At 42.1% G+C, this 21,747-nt stretch overlaps 3 protein-coding genes across 3 annotated transcripts; 2 read left to right on the top strand and 1 right to left on the bottom strand.

The window, feature by feature from the left end:
* Window positions 1-737: 737 nt before the first annotated feature.
* On the bottom strand, window positions 738-9,266 carry hspa4l (heat shock protein 4 like). The gene is made up of 19 exons (XM_070979052.1): window positions 8,846-9,266; window positions 7,734-7,791; window positions 7,482-7,622; window positions 7,177-7,299; window positions 6,994-7,093; window positions 6,656-6,789; window positions 6,331-6,575; window positions 6,162-6,238; window positions 5,920-6,071; window positions 5,680-5,786; window positions 5,357-5,490; window positions 4,849-5,045; window positions 4,365-4,436; window positions 3,823-3,966; window positions 3,020-3,145; window positions 2,806-2,913; window positions 2,510-2,629; window positions 1,737-1,898; window positions 738-1,640 (listed from the first exon to the last, which is right to left on the bottom strand). Exons 1-19 carry the CDS (start codon window positions 8,950-8,952, stop codon window positions 1,452-1,454), a joined length of 2,496 nt encoding a protein of 831 aa, XP_070835153.1. The 5' UTR covers window positions 8,953-9,266; the 3' UTR covers window positions 738-1,451.
* Window positions 9,267-11,003: 1,737 nt separating this feature from the next.
* chmp3 (charged multivesicular body protein 3) lies at window positions 11,004-14,225 on the top strand. Its single transcript, XM_070979983.1, has 6 exons — window positions 11,004-11,304; window positions 11,836-11,896; window positions 12,341-12,520; window positions 12,681-12,802; window positions 12,953-13,067; window positions 13,211-14,225. The coding sequence occupies exons 1-6, from the start codon at window positions 11,260-11,262 to the stop codon at window positions 13,348-13,350; spliced, it is 663 nt and encodes a 220-aa protein (XP_070836084.1). The 5' UTR covers window positions 11,004-11,259; the 3' UTR covers window positions 13,351-14,225.
* Window positions 14,226-15,330: 1,105 nt separating this feature from the next.
* reep1 (receptor accessory protein 1) lies at window positions 15,331-21,193 on the top strand. Its single transcript, XM_070979616.1, has 8 exons — window positions 15,331-15,445; window positions 16,953-17,025; window positions 17,149-17,225; window positions 17,388-17,508; window positions 17,949-18,062; window positions 18,328-18,490; window positions 19,834-20,096; window positions 20,970-21,193. Exons 1-8 carry the CDS (start codon window positions 15,414-15,416, stop codon window positions 21,039-21,041), a joined length of 915 nt encoding a protein of 304 aa, XP_070835717.1. The 5' UTR covers window positions 15,331-15,413; the 3' UTR covers window positions 21,042-21,193.
* The last annotated feature ends 554 nt before the right edge of the window (window positions 21,194-21,747 follow it).

Genomic DNA, 21,747 nt, shown 5'->3' on the forward strand with positions numbered 1-21,747 from the left:
TTGATTAATCTACTAATCATTTGTTATGTCTTCAAATTGCTTTTGTCCCATCAAGCAATGATATCTTTAAAAAGCAGCAAATCCTACAATTTAAGGAGCTGAAGCCAGCGAGTGTTTGATGTTTCTGCTTGAAAAACCACCTCAGTGATCCATAGTTGCTGATTAATTTTCTGTTAGTCACTGAATATTTCTTCCAAATATTTCCTAAATCACATGACTGGCTCTACCATGTTTGCCTTGATTGACAAAGATTCAGTGGTGAAAAGTGGCATTATGACAGAAATGCCATCAGAAAAATGACTTTGTTAAATGAAAACTGCCTTCAGGAAAAAGCGCAGTTTGAAATAAAACTACTGGAATTAAATAAAAAGGACAATCGTTAACTTCAGAAGAATGAAAGAACATTTTTGTCTGTTAATATTCACAATGATTATTTCTTACTCTATTTGTTTTCTTTGTAACATTTCAGGGCCCCATGCACATTTTGCCTGAAAGCTTAATTTTACCATCTGAGGGTCAGAAAATCCCACGCAGGTGTGTGTCTCCGCCACCGCAGATCTTCATTTCTTCTCTGCTGGTAAGTGTCATTCTTAAACCCACAATTATATTTTTTTTGTTTGTTTTTTTTTTTTCAACAGAATTTAAGAGCAAGTATCCAGGATAACCTTCCACTCTTTCTACAGTGTCCTGATCTCATCCCAGGACTTCACTCAGACACAAGGACAGTATAGACTAAAGAAATTTTGTCTTACAGACAAATGCATTTATTTTTGCCATCTTAAAATCCCACTTAAGTATGGAAAAATGCAAGAAAACAAAAAAGGAAATAGGCAACCAATCACTTACTAAAGAGATCTGGTGTATGAAGCATTGCCATTGTACTAGGAATATGTTCTTTATGTACATATTATATGTTGGCTGCTTTTCTTTACTAAAATAGTATTTACAGTGTCTAGACATGGACATCATTTCAAACTCATTAAATACAAATATATAGAATTTGTATTATTGCATACAAACTAACAGCTCTGCAGTAGCAATTGTTTGGACAGCACTATCTATTTTTCTTATGAGTGAGAGGATTCACTGCTGATACTGGACACTGATGAGACAGATGGAATGCAAACACAAAAGCTACCGTCCTGTATGGTACAGAGGAAACAGTTTTACGTCAGTTTAATCTACTGCATCATTCTTTCTTTTATTACTTCAAACCTTTGAGAGAGTAAAGCACATCACTGTCACACAGAAAGATGAAAGGCTGAAAATAAAAACCTCAAAAGGTCAAGTCCAATGGGAGGAAAGAGCACCAAAAAAAAACAAAAAACAGATCCACAAAAGTGGCTAGTGACAATGGAGAAATGGTCCCAGGTATTCATGTATCTACTGTTTAAATGGTCAGGTGTGGTAAACGCGGTGATGGTTGCAGAGTGAGCTTCTCAGCACTGATCTCAGTCCACCTCCATCTCTTTCGTACCAGGCTTTGTCTGCTGGCTTCCCTTTGCATCCCCCTTCCCTTCGGCTCCTTGCTTGGCTGTCGGGCCATTATGAGATCCGCTGTTTTGGTCATTGGCTTCAGGGGCCTCCTCCACTGTGGGCTTTGGCCTGTTGATCACCGGATTACATGCATCCTCAAGCTCCTGGTGAGTTAAGAAGCGTAGAGTGTGTTGGCAAAAGAAAACGTCAGATCTCACCACTGCTAACAAGGACTCAATCTTAAATAGTCATCCACATACCTGTATTTTGGCAATGATGTCTGCTACTTTAACAATGGGATCTTGAGTAATACCGAGTTTGCTCTGTGCGTTCATCTTGCTGTTCATCCAGCCCATGCTTTCACTCACACACTTCTCCACAGCGCTCATTTCCTCTGCACTCAAATGCATGTACCGCTCATCCTAGGACACAGTTTGTGACAAGAAAATTACTACAATTGCACCCAAATCCAAAAGAATTGCAGTGGGTGTCATCGAAACTGCACAAAAAGCATTACTGGTGTGGTGAGTCATTCTGGAGAAAGAGTATTGATATCGCCATTCACGCGATTACACGTTGACATTAGCCAGATTTAGTCCTTCTCTCCCCCGTCTCCCACCCCCTTCCCCCTGTCCTGTGTATGAGCACCAACGCCACCTGTTGCTGACTGACTGGAAAAGTGTTGCGTAGCTCCGCCTGAGCCACTTTGTTTCTCATGTACAGAGGCAGGACTGTGCACAAAAAACAGATCTTACCTCAAAGCACGCACAGAATAGACAGCTAGCAAACTGTGAGGAGATATAATATCAACAATCTTTGTCCAGAATGACTCCACCTGCCTTAAACGTGAGACAAAAATGTGAGAGAGTATGTTTAAATCAGGAAGACAGCTTCTCAGACTCACAGTGTAAAGCACTGTACAAAACTTCAAATACACATTTTTAAAGCACACCTTCATCTGCCTTTCTCATTTCCAAACATTTGTATTAAAGAGGATGTAAAGGCTTTGCTTCCTGAGACCAAAAGGATTTACCTTCTGTTTAAAAGAATCCACAAACTTCATGTAGAGTTGCAGTTTCTTTCCAAGCTCCTCAAAAGCTCTCGGCCTGTCCTCGTGCTCTCTGTGCCGGTCCTGAATGGGTTGACCCAACCTCTGGAAAATAACAGAGCTTATGTTAATGTTGACACTTAGTCTCACTTCAAAATCTTAGAAAAAAAAAATTTAAAATGCCTCACAGCCTCAGGTTGATAGAGCCCTTTTCTAGTACCTTGTAAAATCCCATCTGAAATAGAAAATTTTAATTTTTCTTGGAATAAATCAAAGCAAACCTTGAGTGCATCTAGCTTCTCCTCATAGACTTGTTTGGGTTGGTCCTCTCCGTCCTCATACAGCCAGCTCTCTGTGTCCTCCAGCATCAGTGTCAGCCGGTTACTGTCCTGTTATTAATGGCCAAACATAAAACAGCAAATACAACAGTAGATCTTCTCAAGTCATCTTTACAACGTCAGCCTGACAATTACTAGCAAAGAAAGCAGCACTCACATCCTCAGTGATGTACTTTTCATAGATCCCACAAAGTTTGTCCCGCAGATCGTACACGTACTCCTCAACAGCGTTTTTAGCGTCATTCAGCTCTTTCACCAGCTTGTCCTGGATAATCATCTGACGCTGTGAGAAAAAAGCACAGAAAGCCAAACAATTACAGCAACAGCTTACAATATAATGTTACCTAACCAAGTAGATAAAGTAAAGCATCAGAAATGAGCTCAGAGATGAATCAAAACATCTGACTCAGTCAAGATAAAACTGACTGAGTGATTGGTCGATTGATACCACTGCACCTTACAGTATATAGTTAAATGATATGTAACGGACTTCAAATATCACGTATTATTGTTACTAATAATTATGTGTTAAAATGGATGTGTGTCATCGTGTTGGCTGGACGTTTTGAAAGTAGCCTTTGTGGCTAGTGGTGCAAAAAAAGCTCTCAGCTACACGTAGGCATAAAGGCCTAATCACATAGACATGAACTGTCACGTCTCGCTAAAATCAAGACTTTATTCCTGAGATTTAAACAAGGGGCAACATGCAGAACAAATCATCCTCCTACAGTGGCGCTGGCACAGATTAGGCCAGTCAGTAAGCGTTAAACAAACACTGCGGCTGCACAATAACAAGCGCAAGTCACCATGGGAAGCGATCACAGATCACAACATGACAAGTCCTGCTCACATCAAGCACATATCAGGTTTAAAATCCCCCTCCATCCATCCATGTGTGGGTAATCGGCATTTCAACCGGACCATGACTCAGCTTTTCCAAAGGCCAGCAGGAGCACTCACCTCGTACTCCACAAAGTCGTTAAGGACATCGCTGTCGAGCTGTCGAATGTTTCTGGCCACGATGGGCAGATCAATACTCTTCACCTTGACTTTGGGCTTGCTTCCTCCTGCTGCTGGATCCTGCTTTTCCCCAGCTGCCGCCTCCTGGATGTGGAAACCAGAAAACATGATTCAGTCTTTCGGCTTATAATTGTAATTCTACATTTTTAATAGATGGTGTGCTTCATCAAACAAATACTTCCAGCCTAATTAATACAATATCATGTTAGACCTGTAGAGATGCCTCAATGGGCACTATTTACACAAATTCAGTATTATCTCAATTTTTGTGACTTCTGTGTATTTATGGAGTATGTTACTTAATACCATTGTCAGATCTGCCACAGAAGAACCGTCTTTGATAGTCTAAATATGTTTTGCACCAGTATAATTGGTGTCTGTATCTGCACATCAGTTCTGTCTGATACAAGCAGAAAAACACAGCATAGAGGTATTTGCATCAAAAAAACATAAACACATCCCTAACTGCATCTCCAGCTGACCTTACTGCTGGAACTGTCGTCGTTCTGCTGGTCCGCTTGGCTGTGGCCTTCCTGGTCCACCTGCATTTTGGTCTGAGACACAACACACACTCAGCTGTTTTATCCAAGTCAGATTAGATGGTAATGACAAAATATTTCATAGTTATGATTAACAAGGCAATGCAGATTGTTACCGAACATTAGACAAATGTAAAGGAATTATCTTCTAAACTATTTTCAATTAAGACCCATAAAACCTTAAAATACAGCACAGTCTGCATTTGCAATCTCTGGAACTTAATAATTCTAAACCGGGTTGAGCACAAGATTTTAGATCCGGTATTCATGAGACCATCAGAGGAGCAGGGTCTTCATGTTCCAACTACAGATAGTTGGAATAAACTTTCTTTCATTAATCACGATTCATCATCTGGAGCTCACTGGAATCCCTCTACCAAATTTCATTGAACTCCACTCTACAGCTGTTGAGGAAAAATCCTCTGACCTGGTCCTCGGCCCTGCCTTCATTCTGCACCATTGGCTCCGAGTCAATTTGCATGTCCTCCCCCTCTCCTTTCTGCTTGTCTATCAGAGAGGCACTGGACACACTGAAGATGCCGTGGACGTTAACTCGCACTTTGACCTTCACTTTAGAGCTGTCTCCATCCGGCTGAGGAACCACGTTCTGGACAGAAAAGCATCCTGGTGACAGATGGAGACAAAATGAGTGGTTTGTTAAAGAGCTTCAATTACAGGCCCTCAACATGTTCCCTTAACAGACAGGTAGAAGACTGTGCCTTATTCCTAATTGCCTTCCAGGAGGTAGATCCCCATAGGGACCACGAATGGGCCGCCCAAACAGCTACTGACAGCACATGCATCAATGACCTCTCTTGCCATAGACCAGATATCTGCATAATTTTACATCCTAAAATCTGTGGATCGGTCTCTCGAGTGGTAAAGGTTACTGGCAGGCACGTCCGACTTTCACAGGGCAGAATGAGCAGAATTACCTATCCTGTGGTCCGGGTAGGGGAGCTCTTGAGGGTTGCTGTAGGAGGCCTCAAGGTCAAAGGGTTCCTTCTTGTGAAAGGTGATCACTTTGGAAAACGGAGCAGCGTGGTTCTTGCTGAACACCTCACACTCTCTGTGGCAGAAGCACAGTAATAGAAACAGCTAAGTCAGGCTGTTACAACACAGTCAGCAAATATGGTTATCCTCAAGCCAGCTGGCCTAGCTTGATTTACCACATAAATGACTACAGAGAAATACAGTGTCTGGTTTTACAAAGTGTTTCTGCCTTATATGGCTAATTAACATGTTAAAATGGCCTTACCCCAATCCATCATCTGTTGGAGATTTCCAGCGAAGAGTAATGGGGAAGGGGACCACGTCAGTGATGGAGAACTCACGCACCTTAAATGCTGGAGAGAGGATTGCACACTACACCCCAACAATCACAACACACACAGCACACAGGTACACCACATTATATTTTTGTGAACTACATCATATTTGTTAATAGCAGATCAAAACAAGAAGACATTATCTGTCAGCATTCAGAGGGGAGTCGCACCTGAAGAGCACAGCCTCTCGCGACAGCCTCGTCTGCGTTGAGCGTGGTGCTGACGTCTTTGCCGAAAAACTTGCTGATTCTCTCTTTGATAGCTGGACTTCTTGTGGCTCCTCCAACTATCTCCACAGCGTAGATGTCATCTCGGCTAAGCTCTGCCACAAAACACACACAATGGACTGAGTGGACTCTTCCTTCATATGGTATTCAAACAATATCAGTTCAGCCTAATGCGAGGGACATACTTGACTGTTCAAGGACTGCTTTCAGTGGCATCTCTACTCTCATCAGATACTGAGCACACATGTCTTCAAAATGGCCCCTGTGGGATACAAATAAAGAAGAAAAATCGATATTATATATAACATTTATAATGTTAGATTTTCACTCTAAAGATGCACGATTAAGAAGTACCTGTTCATCCTGCTGGAGACATCGATGTCATTCATGAAGCACTCTATGTTCAGAGGCAGATCGGAGGAGTTGGCGCTCATCAGCTTCTTCAGTTTCTCGCACTCCTGGTGCAGCCGCAGCAGAGCCCTTGGGTTGTCCTTCACATTAAGCTTGTACTTGCTCTTAAACTCCTCGCAGAAGTACTCTACCAACACTTCGTCAAAGTTGCGCCCCCCGAGGTACGGGTCGAACGCGGTGGCAAGGACCTGGCGGACCAGAATTGACGATGAGCTTTGGGGTTTAAAGGTGCGAGTGTAGGAGAGGTGGAAAAAGGTGAGGGGCTAACCTTGAGTTTGCCTTTGTTGAAGGCGGTGATGGAGACCTGGAATGACGAATGTCCCATGTCCACAAACACCACATTTCTTGGCCTCTCCTCTAGAGTAGGGAGGTCCTGTTTGTAGATCCCATAAGCCAAAGCCACTGTTCACAAGAAACATTAACTGTCACATTTGGCTGAGTTATAAAGTAGAATATTTTACAAATGTCTTGTATTTTTTAGATGCAATATGTTATTGAGTCTAATTGTTTTTTAGTAAAAGAGCTCAGGGACTGTCATATTTTAATATAATGTGACTTCTGCAAAGGTTGGTGCCGTTGAAACAACAAAGCTGAGTGAACACTGACCCGCAGTCGTATCATTAATTAGCCGTAAACAGTTCAGCCCTGCAATCTGAGTTGCATCAAACACAGATCGTCTTTCAGCGTCTGTGAAAAAACTTGGGACCTGTAAAAGAAAGCGCAAATCAATACGTTACATTGAACCACTTGCTCAACCACGCTGATGGGCCTCCTGTTTGTATCACTCACAGAGATGACGCAGTCCACCACCGGCTTCTTCAGGGCACTCTCTGATGTCTCCTTCAGCTTGTTGAGCAGCATCCCTGTGATCTGCTCAACTGTGAACACTTTGTCCTCATCCAAATAACGCACCTGTAAACACGGTACAGTGAGGACCCTCCATGGCTGATAAAAAGCTGGAGAGTAGGGCATGTTAAGCACGAAGCCAACACATTGTTTAAGGGCTGGAAAAAAAACATCTGAGGTGTGCAGTGACAGCAGAGAATAGTCAGGCTCAGAGAGAAAGGGGTGAAAAACAGTGGACAGTGCTTCACCTTAATTCCAGTGTTTCCATTGGCCAGTTTATGTAAGCTGTAAGGCAGTTTGGGTTTTTCCGCTTGGACAAATGGGTCATCAAATGCTCTGCCGTGGAACTTTTTAAAGCCATGGACTGTATTTTTGAAGTTTGATATAACCTAAAATAAGAAGATACAATAATTATAACAGTCTCAAATTAAGCTAACAGTTCAGTGAGTACTGTTGCTTTTAGTAGGAGAAATTAGACAAACTGTCACGGATGATCTTACTTGACTTTTGGCTGCGTTTCCAATCATGCGGTTTTTGGAGGCCAAAGACACACAAGCCCTTTGATGGAAGACAAACACATCGGCAAATTAGGCAGGCTACAATAGAAATAATCCTGCTAAGAGAGAGGCAGGCGAGGCAGAACTGTAATTGACTGACTGTTGCAGACAGATTCAAATGTCGAGCGCAGAGAGGCAGATTTCGATTAATGAAATTCCACAAGGGAGTCTGAGGAAGAGCCACAAACTAGGCCAGTGAGACAGAACAGTTCACCTTCAAAAGTAAGCTCATCCTGCCTGTCCAGAAAACATCACCTCCCCTCACTGAACTCGTCTTTTCGCAGACACACAACACACCATTGTGTTCACTGACAAAGACGAACGCTCCCAGTCACACAAGGTTTAGGGACCCATTTCGCATTGGCTGGTTGTGACAAGTCACTCCCTGGTTTCACCTTGCCATAAAAATATCCCCATTCACTTAAAGGTGCAATGCTCACTCCCCTTCCCAGCTGCACATCCCTGTTTGCAGGATGCTGCAGCAGATGCACTCCAGTCAGCCTGCTAGAAGTCCCTCCAGAATCAGGCAATGTCTTTGCATTATAAGATTAATTCATTATGTCCTCTGGGAATAGAGCAATTATTATGAAACTGTTCTTTCATTCCCCGTCATGTCTGGGCTGGTCCTTGTTGACGTTAAGCATGTCGCTTTTTGGCAGGCCATAACAGACGCACTACAGCCATGTCATGTCAAAACCTATTTATTCCCACAGTATGCTCGCATATTAACATGCTACACAGCCTAAAAAACAATGCAGTCTTCTTTAAGTTGCTTATGACAGGAACTTTGAGGCGCACTGCGCAGCTCTGTGGCGATCATCAGCAGACATGTCAACTGTCTGCAAGAGGACACGGTCATTTCAGACACATGCGACATTATGACCTACGTCCACCTGCGGTGTCGGTGAATAAAGCAGAAGTTGCGGGCCTCATCACAGCTACCACCACCCCTGCTGTCTACGCCGTCACCGCTCAGCCAGTCGCAAACATTGCGTAACAAACTCCCAACCAGACCGCATATCACGGTGATGATGCCTGTCAGCATTTATACTTACGGTGTGCATCTGTCACTGTACTCATTGACAATGGTTTCAATGCCGCCGCTCCTGGCCACAGCGATGTAACAAGTTTGGAAACCCACATCAATGCCTACCACTGACATAGTGAGCGCTCAGAGATCCGCCTCTTGTAAGTTATCCTCCGCAACGACCGCACTTGAAACGTACGAGAAAAAATATAGCCTATCTATACAATGGCTGTCTCTTCCAAAATGAAACGTAATTAAGCGCGTCTTCTGCTCGGGAAATACACGAGACAGCTCGCCGAGGGGGCACTAACTGAATTACTAGCTGTTATGTAAGTCAAGCTGTTTATAGCAAACTCATTCAGAGTAATCCCACGGAGCTATGATGTCCAGAGCGGATTCTCCCACTCCAAGGCAGCCCTCACATCACCCAGGCTCCGACCGACGGATGCTCTAAAGCCCGCCCCCGACGTCTGTGATAGGCTGCGTCACACCCATTGTCTTGACGTGATTGGTGCGGCAACCAATCGATAACAGAAAAATCTAGAACTCCCTGGAAGGGAGACTATAGATACGTCAGAAGCAGTAAGGCCAGGAGTGGCACTACAGACGTGTTGGCCTGAATTTGTCCTGTCAGGTTGAGGGTCTCGGTCCAGAACTCACGTGGTGCAGGATTGGTGCCTGCACGTAGTTGTAATATCCATGAAATTGACATTTCAGATATGTAATGAATATGTGGAGCTTGTGAGGGGCTGCCCACAGCTTGAAAGCAAGAGAGTCCTGAAAGGTTTTGGAGAGGGAAATAAAATACCTCTGCTGTGACACAGGTGTGGTCTGGACATATGCACCGAAGAACTGCGCCTCCAAACATTAATATGTAATGACAAATACATGAATATTATTACATATGATCAGAAGACGTAGGGAAAAAATGTTAACATAACTGCATCACTGAATATCTCTTTCACATGGGCCCCTGTGTGTATTCTTTAAATGCAATTTATTTAATCATTTTCCTTGTTTGGTTTGTTTTAACGTGTCCTCTGACCAGACGTCAAAATTCACAAATGTACATGTGGCAGTGCCTTATTATTTACAATTTACACTTGCAGTACAACTATAGCCTTACTTATAACCTTGATCAATATGATATGGGTTTTGAGCTTAAAACATTGTCATCCACATGTTCTGCTACAATGAATCATACAATGTGTTGTGGTTTGAGCACAAGGTGAGTTAATTGTTCCTCTTTTGTTAGTGGTGTCCAAATTTCTACAGGTGTGGGGATCGAGATGCCAGGCTGGTTGAAGGGAAACTGAAGGAAGGGCGTGTGTCCTCGGTGAATACATGTTTGCTTGGTTTATTTACAATACTTCACTGTAGACAGGTTTAAGCATTGATGGAGGAAGAATTCAGATTTTGTACTTTAGAGTCCTACACAGTAATGGTACCTTCCATTCGGATGTGTTTGATTCAACAGAGATGTCACAGTAGGAAAAGCACAGAGTAAATAATTCAGTGAACTATGGTTGGAATTCCATTTAGCTGCTTGTTTAAGAGTCCCGAAACACTGAGTGGAGAGTGGGAGACCTCAGTCTGACCACAATTCACTAAAGTGTTTATTGTGTCAGTATCAATACTTTGCTTTATAAAGATAACTTAGCTTGAGCTTGTCAACAGGTCATGAATAACTGTCGAGGCAATTTCTATGATTTCATCCACCGTAACTGACTACTGAACCATGTCTGATACAATCTAGTGGCATGAGTCTTTAATGAGAGAAATCTGAAAAATAAATAAATCTTCTTCAATAACATCACTGTAGTAATAAAATAAATGTTAAAAAATATAATATTTCCTTCAAAACTGAAATAGAAAAAGCAAGTAGTAGACAATGGAAGTACTCAGTAAGGCTGCAGGAACAGATAAATAACTAAAAAATATCTGTGCGGTCATGCAAAGCCTTTAAGTTCTTGAGTAAATGTGCTTCGTTGCATTCAGCACTTGGCTGTAGACAAAAGAAAGACTTTGCAAGAAAGACAGAATTCACATTTGTAACAGACACAAATGAGTTGTGGACATTTTTATTAGATTATTCTCACTTGTCAGAGTCTAATTAGAGATATCTTCCGTTTGAATTTTGATTTGTAAAAAAAAATGTTAATTTAAGTGTTGTGAATATCTTTTATATAACATCCTTTTACATGTTAAGGTGACTTAACGCAAACACATCATGTTGCTGGTTGTGTGGCTGGTTCGATTCCAACTTTCCTTGAACACTAGTCCTTGTTTCCTTGATGAGGACCAGATGGACTGAATGTTCCTTCATGTTTGCTCTGAACCGGAGGAGCCAAAGCGAGAACAGGAAGTGCTAGTTGAACAATCTGAGCTAGCTAGCTAGTATTAGTCAAGTAGGTTAGCTTGCCATTTAACTCAGTCATCGCTATGGGGCTGTTCGGCAGAACACCGGAGAAACCACCAAAAGAGCTGGTGAGTAGTGACTGCTGAAGACCAGGACTGTCTTTGAGAGTTTTGTCCGTAGTAAGATGGTAAAAAAAAGCCGACAGCGCCTGTAGCTAACCTTGCTAACGTTAGCTGTCAGTTTAACTCAGCTTAGTTCGTCCAATCTGTTGCTACTTCTTGCTAACTGAACAGTTGACGTCATTCTAACTAACGCGAGCTAAGATGAGCCAACAGTCCCTGAAATAGTATCCGAGGTTAAAGTCTGTTATTTGTGGGGTGTTGAATGCTATACGTTTATATGACTCATTAGCCAGTTTTATTTTGGTTTCTGTGAAGAAGAGCTAGCAAGTTAGCATACAAGCTAACACTGCTCTGCTGTCAGTAGCTCCAACGTAAACAAACTGATTGAACTGAACAACGGGGATTGATATGGTTTAGCTGTTTTAAAGTTAAACGTTGCCTGAGTTCAATGTGACTCTATGCTTTAATGGAGATGACAAAAGTCACTGTCACTGTTCAGGCAATGTCAGTGCAGTTTGTAATAATATATCATTTCAGATCACGGAGTGGTCTCAGAAAATCAGGAAGGAGATGAGAGCGATTGACAGACAAATTCGAGGTAAGAAACAGTCAGCATTGGACACAACCACTGAAAGTTTGTCAATTTAGTTACTTAAAAAAGGCTTGTAATTTTTATTGTATTTTAAAGTTTATATTTGCTCTTATGTAGTCTCATGGTCTCCAATGTATATCCCATTAGTTTCAACTGGAATATATTCAAGCAAACAGATTAAGGATAGCTTGCTTTTAAAAACAAAACAAAACAAAACAAAACATTGATTTGAACCATTGGCTTGTTGACCAGAACAATGTCAAACAAAATAATTTTAGCATAAAAGTATAAATGACTTGATACTAGAGTCAGTGACTTGAAAAGATGGTAAATCTGTGTTGTGTAATTTTATGACAGTCAATGACCTCCCTTACCTAGAATTTTATTACAGACTGCAGTGAATTCTATTTGTTTTTGTGTTGTATGTACTGACATGCCCTTCCGTTTCAGATATTCAGAGGGAACAAGAAAAAGTTAAAAGATCCATCAAAGATGCTGCAAAAAAGGGCCAGAAAGATGTGTGTGTGGTTCTCGCAAAGGAGATGATTCAGTCAAAACGAGCTGTCACCAAACTTTACGCTTCCAGAGCCCAAATGAACTCTGTGCTGCTCAGCATGAAGAATCAGCTCGGTGAGTTTGGGAGAACAGCAACCTGGTCATTAGTGAGGGAGAAAATTCATTTTATCTAAAATTCTTTCATGTCATTAGTTGGATAGTTTGCTCTTTTATCAGAGGAATTAATGTTCTGCTCTGCACAGTCAGTGAAGGGAAAGTATTTGTGTGTTTTTAGCTGTAGTGCGTGTAGCTGGGGCCCTGCAGAAGAGCACAGAGGTGATGAAAGCCATGCAGAACCTGGTGAAAATCCCAGAGATCCAGGCCACCATGAGGGAGCTATCGAAGGAGATGATGAAGGTCAGCAGCAATGTCCAACATGGATAGATACAATTTATTTGCTGTCAAGTTAGTCCAAGAAAGAGAACACTGTGACTGACTCAGTTCGATCAACATCTACTATTATTTCTTTATAAGAAAAAGTCACTCAATCATAAATTCATCTTTTAGGCTGGAATCATTGAGGAAATGCTGGAAGACACATTTGAGAGCATGGAAGATGAAGAGGAGATGGAGGAAGCAGCGGAGGAGGAAGTTGACAAGATCCTCTTTGAGATCACAGCAGGTGAAGAGACTTGTTCAACTAAATCATCACAATATTGTTACAAGCCTGTTTTGGTGCCTAGATTTTGGAAGAACTCAAGCCTGAAGTACCACAGATGTATGAATACCGAAAACTCTGTTTCATGGTTCTGTTTGCTTCGTTAGGTGCCCTTGGCAAAGCACCGAGCAAAGTCACAGATGCCCTGCCTGAAATGGAGCCCGCTGGAGCGGCTGCAGCTTCAGAGGATGAGTCAGAGGAGGACATTGAAGCGATGCAGTCAAGATTGGCAGCTCTGAGGAGCTAAGGTGAACTGTCACTGTTATGTTAAAGTCAGCTTGCTCACTCCAATAAGGACAATTCTGGTGCAGGTTTTACAGTACTGAGCATCCTGTCCGCTTCATATTAAAATTATTATTCCACATAATCAGTTGGGGTTAACTTTGTGCTATGACAGTTGATGTCTTTAAAAGATTTTTTTTTATAGAACATTTGGTGTACTCAGCCAGAAGAAAATGTGTTTTTGCGTTTTGTCTTTTTATTATTGGGGGTAACCCCAGGTAAGTCTTTATTATCCAAAGTTAAACAGAAGGTTTAAGAAAGTGTATATAATGTAAGTATGAAAAGCCTACTGTGCCTACAGTGCTTCGTCATATTCTTCTGTCCTAAGCTATGGACTGGTGGTGGAGGTACTTGGGTATTTATGATCCAAAAAGTGATTAACGAACTGTTGATTGAAGCCAATCTGCACTTAAATCACATCTTAGATCACTACTTAGCAGCTGTTCTAATCTGTTAGGATACATTTTCTCAGCTCCAGCTGTTCTGTTTACTGGTAACCAGCCCACATTATCTGAAACACTAGACGTGATGGGTGGATTCTTCTTTTGATAGTTGATTTTCTGTACAGTTAACATGTATCTATTCTATATGTGGGCATACATGTAAAGTACCCTCATCAGAAAAATGCACGCGTACTGCCCTAACCCATTTCTTTGCATTAACATTCAGCTCGTTAGATGTTTGACTTTGTATCACAATTGAGTTCCTTCTCAGCAGGAAAGATGCAGGAAATGGAAAGGTTGGTTAGTGCAGAACCTATGTATTGTGGAAGTATTGTGTGTATAATTTTTCTATGTGAATGGGGAAAAATAAGGAAATAAACTTTTAAGAACAAACGTTGCCAGTGAGAAGAATGTATTGCACCTTGTTTCTTAATCACATCAACTTATTCGATAACAGTAAACACCAAGTGCAAGGCTTCTTTTGATCAGGAATAAGCTTTTCAGGAAATCTGAACCTGCTGGATTGCAACAGCCCACTCAGCAGGTCAGAAACTGTACTGCACAGAAAATCTAGCTCTGGTGACACAAATGCCTGTCTGACAGGTAAAACAACTTGCTCAACAGTTCTGAAGCCAAACAGTCAAGAGTTAAAGGAGAGCACAGCCGTTCATCATTCTGCAGTTCAAGGACTGCAGTCCACCAATAATCAGGTCCTGGAGGTATGATTCGCAAATCTTTTGGCGTTTAACCTGTGAGATGATGGGAGCGCAGATACCTTATGTTGATATGTAGAGACTTTTTTTAATGGTTTGTCAAGCTTTTTAGCAGCGCATTTTGGGCACCCTTGTTTTGAAGCCAGATCTTGGCTTCAGAGCGGACAAAAGGATTAGATTTCTACCAGCCTCAGCCCTCCCTCAGCCTTGGTGTACTGTAACAAAACCTTGCCTCTGTTCTCTGCCTTCAGTATGTAGGCCAGAGCCTGGACAAAACAAAGGTACTGTGGCTCTAATGGAGCAGGTTTTCTCAGGTTTGGTGACCAGAGGTTTAGGAATTGCATTCCCAGGCAAAATCTCTCGCCTTACATTTTTATTCAGGTTTCTGTGGACCTCCTGTAGTTAATAGGTGCCCCAGTTCTCACAGACTAAGTGGAGACTGAACTCTGCAGTTAAAGGTCATTCATCATGTCAATTTAGCATAAACATGTTTAGTTCATATGCAATTTATACATTCAATGATCTTGTCGTTCATTTCCTTAAAGTGTAAGATCAACTAAGGTGACACTAGCTAGTGTAATATTGTGGCCCTGTCCTGAACATTGGGCCAGAGATCGCTTAAACAGACAATGCGTACAATCATATCACATCCAGCATACAGGAGCACTCATCTTTATCTAACCTGCGTGCTGACTATCTGAGTTGCCTATCCTATGCAACACTGCCATCTATGGATAAGAGTTGGTCCTCTCGTTGTTTGTCCTGCATCACGTTGCTGCCTGTGTGCGTCCAGACGCAGCCGCCTGGACGCGCCTGTCATCTGGAGGAAACTCCTCCCCGCAGACAGCGCGTCCTGTCGCCTTTCCAGCGCAATGGTCTCCTGGATCATCTCCAGACTTGTGGTGTAAGTCAGTTTTTATTATTTCTTCGCAATATGCTCTTTCATATTCTAGGAGAGGGTATTTGAGGCGCTCACTGACGGTGCGGGAGCGGTGCGCTTTACAAGCCCCCGCAGATTTGTCTAATATTTAATCAGAATCAGACGCCAGTATGTGAGGAGAGCAGATGTCGGTCGCTTAATTTTTGACTGAGGGACCGTCGGAAAACCTCGGGATTGTACTTTGCCATTTCAGCAGGAATGCTGAGCTCGGCCTGCTCTGTGTTTTCTGAGCAGGCTGGCAGCGCACAGTAGCCTGGCACTCTTTGTGTTCATTAAATTGCTTCTTAATTACAGACAAAGAGGTGACGTGATGTGCTGAATGATCTATCACCATCCATGAGATGATAACATGAGTCAGATTCAGAAATCAGAGGCGTCTTTCAGTGGCACAAACCTAAATGTCACAGAGTGGCGAGGTGCCTGAACAACAGGAGCGGTCAAAGAGTGGAGCTGTATTCTCTGTTGATGTCCCATATTGGAAAAAAAACAAAAGGGATGGGTCAGCCCTCTCAGGTTACAATGCAAGAGTTATTCAAGTAATAATACACATATCCCGATATATTCCCTTATAGCAAGGAATTCAAATGAGATTGAGCAAGAAGGCGCCATTTATTAGTGAAAGTTATGGCTGTTTTTTCACCTGCACAAAATATGAATCAGCGCCATTGCAGACGGTGTAGAGTGTACCAACAGCAGGCCCAGCCTCAAAATAGTGAGGCAATTAAATTTAGATCCCAAGATCTTATATCATATATGGGAGTGTTTCAGCGCTGGCTGTTCACAACCTGCTTGTGTGGGTCATTTTGGGTCCGATCTCCAGCAGGACGGTTAACAGGCTGCGTCTCGCACAGATGATATGTTTATTTTTGGTGTCCTTGTGTTTCTTCGCTCTGGTGAAGCACAGTTAGTCGGCCAGGCCGCAGAGGTGCAACATGATGTGGGTCAGTAATTTGATCAGGTCGCTCTCACAGCTGTTGTCTGGCTGTAGCACAGGGTCCCGTCTCTGCCCGGGCACCCAGCAGCACAGCACAGGTGTCTGCACACGAATAGAAAAGAAAAGGGAGGAAAAACACATGCAAGCTAATTTTACCTCATGTCTGCACAAGCTTAGCACCTGGACAGCTTGTTTGCTCAAATCAAAAGTCCAACATAACGTGCGTGATTTAATGGTTTCCTTCTGGAAGGGAAAAGCTGTTGCACCTTTCCCCGATTTACCTTGATCTCTCCTGACAACCTGTCCATCAATTTACTTATGTAACTCCGAGGGCTCGTGCACAATCCTGCACTGTAAAAATATAACTTTGCGTGGATTTACAGATGACAGAGAAATGCATTCTCTGCAATCTATGCTGAACCCATGATCTATTGTCCACAGTCATGATTTAATACATTTGAAATGTCTTGATTTGAAGTTATTCAGGCACATTTTGCCAGACTGTAGTAATAAATATGACGTTTTTTTGTCTTTTAGACTTGTGTTTGGTACACTATACCCTGCATACTCATCTTATAAAGCTGTGAAGTCGAAAGATGTGAAAGAATATGTGAGTATTTGCTTTGTATTTTAGCTATGAGATGATATGATATCAGGCAGTGTCATCCTCATAAGTATGACTCTACAAGGTGTAGCTACTTTACCAAACCTTTGCTGTTTTATTATATTTTAGGTGAAATGGATGATGTACTGGATAATATTTGCCCTCTTCACTACTGTGGAAGTATTTACAGATATGTTTCTTTGTTGGTGAGTGACCTTTGTGATTATGTAACTCATTGGTGGAAAATAGATCACCTCTTTACTGTTGTGTTCATATCACATCCAATATTTTGTCAGTGAAATGCAAAGCTTGTGTTTCGTTATGCTTTGTTGAACGAGTGGCTCCATCATCTTGTGCATTCATTGCAGGCTTCCCTTCTACTATGAACTGAAGATAGCCTTTGTGGTGTGGCTGCTGTCCCCTTACACTAAAGGCTCCAGTGTGCTATACAGGAAGTTTGTCCATCCCACGCTTTCCTCAAAAGAAAAGGTGAAGACCCTTCCTTTGTTGGATATTCCTTTCATTTCCACTGGTGTTGTTTATGAAAGGGCTCGGGTGAAAATACTCGGTCTAGGCTCCAAGTTAGTATGTGTGGTTTTGTGACTAATAGAATTTGAGCTTTGCAGCTTTCTGGAGAACAAAAGCGCTCGAATGCCAATTCACTTTTCCACTTAAGCTATTAAAGATGCGTTTGCAGGGCAGGATACAGGAAACATCATGTTGTTCTTCCATTTCTGCTTTCCTTTTCCCTCTTCTGTCTGTGTCGGGAAACACATTAGTGAGTTGGTGAAGACAGTAACAGACACGGAATTAAGTGAAGATGCAGCCAAGAAAACAAAACACCAACACGGTACATTGAACAAGTTTGACAGTGACAATCAGAGACACTGTGTTTGTGTCTTGTTTTGTTTTGTTTGCATTTGTTTCAGGACATCGATGACTATATCGGCCAAGCCAAGGACAAAAGCTATGACACACTGATGCATTTTGGGAGAAAAGGGCTGAATGTTGCAGCCACAGCTGCAGTCATGGCTGCAACAAAGGTAATGCAGACTCTGGGCATTTTGTTTTCTATTGAGCATGGGGTACAGCAGAGGGTCATTGTGGATAAGGGTATCAAGCCTGTTATGTTGTTTGCTAGTCACATAATGAAGCAGGCTTATTGAATAAAGCTTTGAATGTTTACTTTTAAAGTAGCGGATCCTGTAGCCTGTTTTTTTCAGTTTGTATCCCTAACGTTGATCCATCCTCTCGCTGTCTCACATTGCTGCTGAAGCTAAAATGAATACCTGGTGTTACCCGTTCTAGAGCCAAGGTGTCCTGTCAGACAGACTGAGGAGTTTCAGCATGCAGGATCTGTCTTCCTATCAGTCTGACCCCGTTAACACCGGCCCTGGCGCTACGCAGCCTGCAGCAGCACAGCATCGGACCAGACCTATGATGCGCAGCAAGTCGGAGAGCTACAACAAGGGTGAGTCGACATTACTGCGGCCGGCACAGAAGAGTAAAAGCTGCTGTAGATGCTGACTTCTTCCACCAAGCTAATGGTGTTATAAAGGCACGCGTAAAACTGAGTTAACATACAGCTTGCTCACAGAGAACATTGGCAGTAACGGCGCCATTATAATGCAATAACAATGTCTGGTTAGTTTGTGAAAAACAGATTATAACACAGATTTCTGTCTTCCTGTTCAAGCTTGTTTAAGCTTACAGATATTGTTTCGTATCTCTGCTTTCCTGAGTGGCCCCCCAACCTCAGTCCTGCCTTCCTGTTTGGAGCAGGTCAGGCCTCACAGGGCTGCCAGGCTAAACCATCCTGTGATTAAAAACTCACATGTAGCTGGAGGGATTTGTTCCTAGTTTACCATCATGTGGAAACAGTTGTTGTTTGTTTTAATCTGGATTGGGTATATGTTTTTTTTTCTGCTGATAATTATTCCTTTGTAGATAAATTTAGACAGAACATTTAGTTTTAGTGTTTACGCTGGACTAAAATGCCTGTGCAGCATGTGGACAACCAACCTTTATATCACTGCTGTTGTTTAATGACTGCACTCAATTATGCAATCTCACTTGCATAAAGGAAGTCTAGTGTTATCTATATTTTTCTTATTGTCAATAAATCCCATTAAGAGACCAAAATGAACTATGGCCGTCTCAAAATGCTTCCTGACTTCCACACCCAGTCTGTGGCTCTCAGCCTCGACCCCGCTGGTTCCTACTGAGGACGCAAATCTCTTAAAGCGAGTCACAAATATATTTCATTTTTAAGAAAGCTCAGTCATTTCTTAAACCAGCTGGTCACTGTAGGAACAGTGCATTTGTTGGAGACTATTTTCTGCCACGGATTAACACACATTTAGTGCTGTAGTGAGTATTTATGGCAGCTGGAATGGTGCATGTGGAATTGATTCAGAATAACTACAGTGCCCATGTTGATGGTAATGAGGGAACATGTCACCCAGTGTAGCTGTGTGGCTGTTTTTTTGTGTTTTGGACAACCATGAAGTATAAATTATCAGAATCAAGTCATTGTTGGTTTTGGTCTTTTCAAGGAATTTGCTGACAATATGAACAATGTATACTATCACTGCATTATGTAAAAATTGCCCTGAGTGGACATAGTCCTGCAGACAGTCCTGCTCAGCCCCTTCTCCGTGGTCTGCAGAATGACACTGCATTACGATATGAACTTTCAAAATCCCCACTGGCCAAATTCAGATACACAAAAAGTGCTTGGCTTTCAATTCAATAGACCAGAGACGGGATTTACATGTTGTTCATCGCTTCCACTGACCTCTTTTCACACCACAGGACAGGATTTTGACATGACTGAGTATGAGGTGTTGGGGTTGGACCAATGGGACCCAAAGGGTTTGCTTTCCCAGAGCAATTCACCTTCTGAGTCTGAGTCCACACCCATTACGCCCTCACTGACCCCTCAGTCCTCCCCACCCTCCACACCCTCTCCACCTTCCACTCCTCCGGCTCCGGAGCAGCCTGAGGAGGTGGGGATGGGGGTGCAGGCAGCATCAAGCTCTCCACAGCTCAGGCTGATTAAGAGGAAGGCTCCTGAGGTATACCCCATCGTCAACGTGGCTGCTCAGCTGCTGCCTGATTCTAACTGCCCCTTGAGGGTGGTGATCTACTCACCCAGTCACTAATTTCGACTGCTGTGCAGCTAAATAAATTAACACGGTTCAGCACTTCTGCAACTGTGTCTGGCTGCTAATAGGATTTCTGCACTGATGAAGCTGAATCATGTATTAACTTTAGTTGTTTAGTTCCAATGAATGCGTGATCTTGCTCTTGTATGATTGCAACTGCTCACTCACTGTGGTATGGAAAATATTGACATGGATTGCCTTCCAGTGTATTTCAACCCCTCATAATAACTTTTACTTTTGATGTCATTTTTATGGAAATCATTCTGCATAATCAGTTGCCGGAATGAATGAATGGATATACATTAATCCATTTCAACATCTGATGTCAGTTTGTTTAGCATGGCACTGTTTAAAGGATAACACTGATACTATTCAAAATTTTTCTTATTGTCAGCAAATTCCATGAAAAAAAAGAATGAATCTTATGAACGAATATTGTCTGTGCAGCCAAAGCCTGCTATAGCTTACTCCTGTGTGTCATAGATGTCTATTGCCGTCCAAAAACTCCTAAAAACACAGCATCCTGCTGCATATTAATCCATACCTGAAAATAGTCCCCAACAAATACACTTTTTATTCCTGTTTTAGCAAAGTTTCCAAAACACCCTCCTTCTCACAGGCGAGGTATTGAGAGACTGACTAACACTGTTAGTCTTACCTTGGGATTTGTTGATGATATTAAAAATCCAAACTAATGCCAGAGATAGTGTGTAACTCATTGCAGTTATTAGCTGACTAAACATCTTCTTCTTTGTTTTTATCCTCGTGTGCCACCCCTTCCAGCCACCTCTTAGAGTCTTAAGGCCTCTCACAAGATCCAGGAGTGCTCTTTCTTCGAACAATGAAGCCATGTGAAACTAGTCCTAAAGACTACTCCAGCTGCCTTTGCTGCAAGACGTGAAAATACTGAATGGCCAAAATCTACATGACTGAAGCAGCCTTGCTTTGGAATAAGGTATTACCAAAGTGACCTCTGATGACCCCTTGATATTAAGTATATAGCTCATGGCTCATGATTTAAAATAATAAAAAAAAGGTTTGTGACATTGAGATAGAACAAATGAATGAATGGGCTCCATGCTGATAGTGACATTTTGAGTTTGTGGGTTATTGAACATGTATTTCTGTACAGTTTGCGTGTACTTCTTTTTTCTGATTTGATTGTTTTTATATATCAGGTTCGGGTAGGCAATTGCATGTGTGTCTTCCCATCATTAGTCTGCTGTTTATTAAACAGAATGTACTGTCACTGAATACTACAGCTGGCATTGAGAGAGACACGGTCGCTGTTGGGTGGCACAGCTGTTTTTATCCTTATTTAATCTGTCGTTGAGGAGCATCTGTGATAACTCTGCACTGATTAATTATCATATCAAAGTATTGAGAAATCAGTCAGTTACCCTAAAGCATATTCTGAGATAAGACAACCTACCTTTGCAGTAAGACAGCAGCAGCAGACTGTTCTGTTATTTACCTCTCGATTAAAGCCTTAAAGAAAGAGACATGAAAAAACAGAACGTCTCCACACATGATTTAAGTATTTACAACACAACTATGTTCT

Source organism: Chaetodon trifascialis, chromosome 14, assembly GCF_039877785.1.
Source record: "Chaetodon trifascialis isolate fChaTrf1 chromosome 14, fChaTrf1.hap1, whole genome shotgun sequence".
Lineage (NCBI taxonomy): Eukaryota > Metazoa > Chordata > Actinopteri > Chaetodontiformes > Chaetodontidae > Chaetodon > Chaetodon trifascialis.

What these genes read in the sequence shown, in the direction of transcription:
- hspa4l (XM_070979052.1), bottom strand. Translation starts at nt 8,952, where the DNA reads ATGTCAGTGGTAGGCATTGATGTGGGTTTCCAAACTTGTTACATCGCT. An exon ending in AGCAGTCCTTGAACAGTCAA is followed by an intron (nt 6,072 to 6,161) that starts GTATGTCCCTCG and finishes GTTTTGTGGCAG; the next exon opens with AGCTTAGCCGAGATGACATC. An exon ending in ACGACTTTGTGGAGTACGAG is followed by an intron (nt 3,146 to 3,822) that starts GTGAGTGCTCCT and finishes TTTTTCTCACAG; the next exon opens with CGTCAGATGATTATCCAGGA.
- chmp3 (XM_070979983.1), top strand. Translation starts at nt 11,260, where the DNA reads ATGGGGCTGTTCGGCAGAACACCGGAGAAACCACCAAAAGAGCTG. An exon ending in CAGCATGAAGAATCAGCTCG is followed by an intron (nt 12,521 to 12,680) that starts GTGAGTTTGGGA and finishes GTGTGTTTTTAG; the next exon opens with CTGTAGTGCGTGTAGCTGGG. An exon ending in CCTCTTTGAGATCACAGCAG is followed by an intron (nt 13,068 to 13,210) that starts GTGAAGAGACTT and finishes TTGCTTCGTTAG; the next exon opens with GTGCCCTTGGCAAAGCACCG.
- reep1 (XM_070979616.1), top strand. Translation starts at nt 15,414, where the DNA reads ATGGTCTCCTGGATCATCTCCAGACTTGTGGT. An exon ending in GTCGGAGAGCTACAACAAGG is followed by an intron (nt 18,491 to 19,833) that starts GTGAGTCGACAT and finishes TTCACACCACAG; the next exon opens with GACAGGATTTTGACATGACT. An exon ending in TTAAGAGGAAGGCTCCTGAG is followed by an intron (nt 20,097 to 20,969) that starts GTATACCCCATC and finishes CACCCCTTCCAG; the next exon opens with CCACCTCTTAGAGTCTTAAG.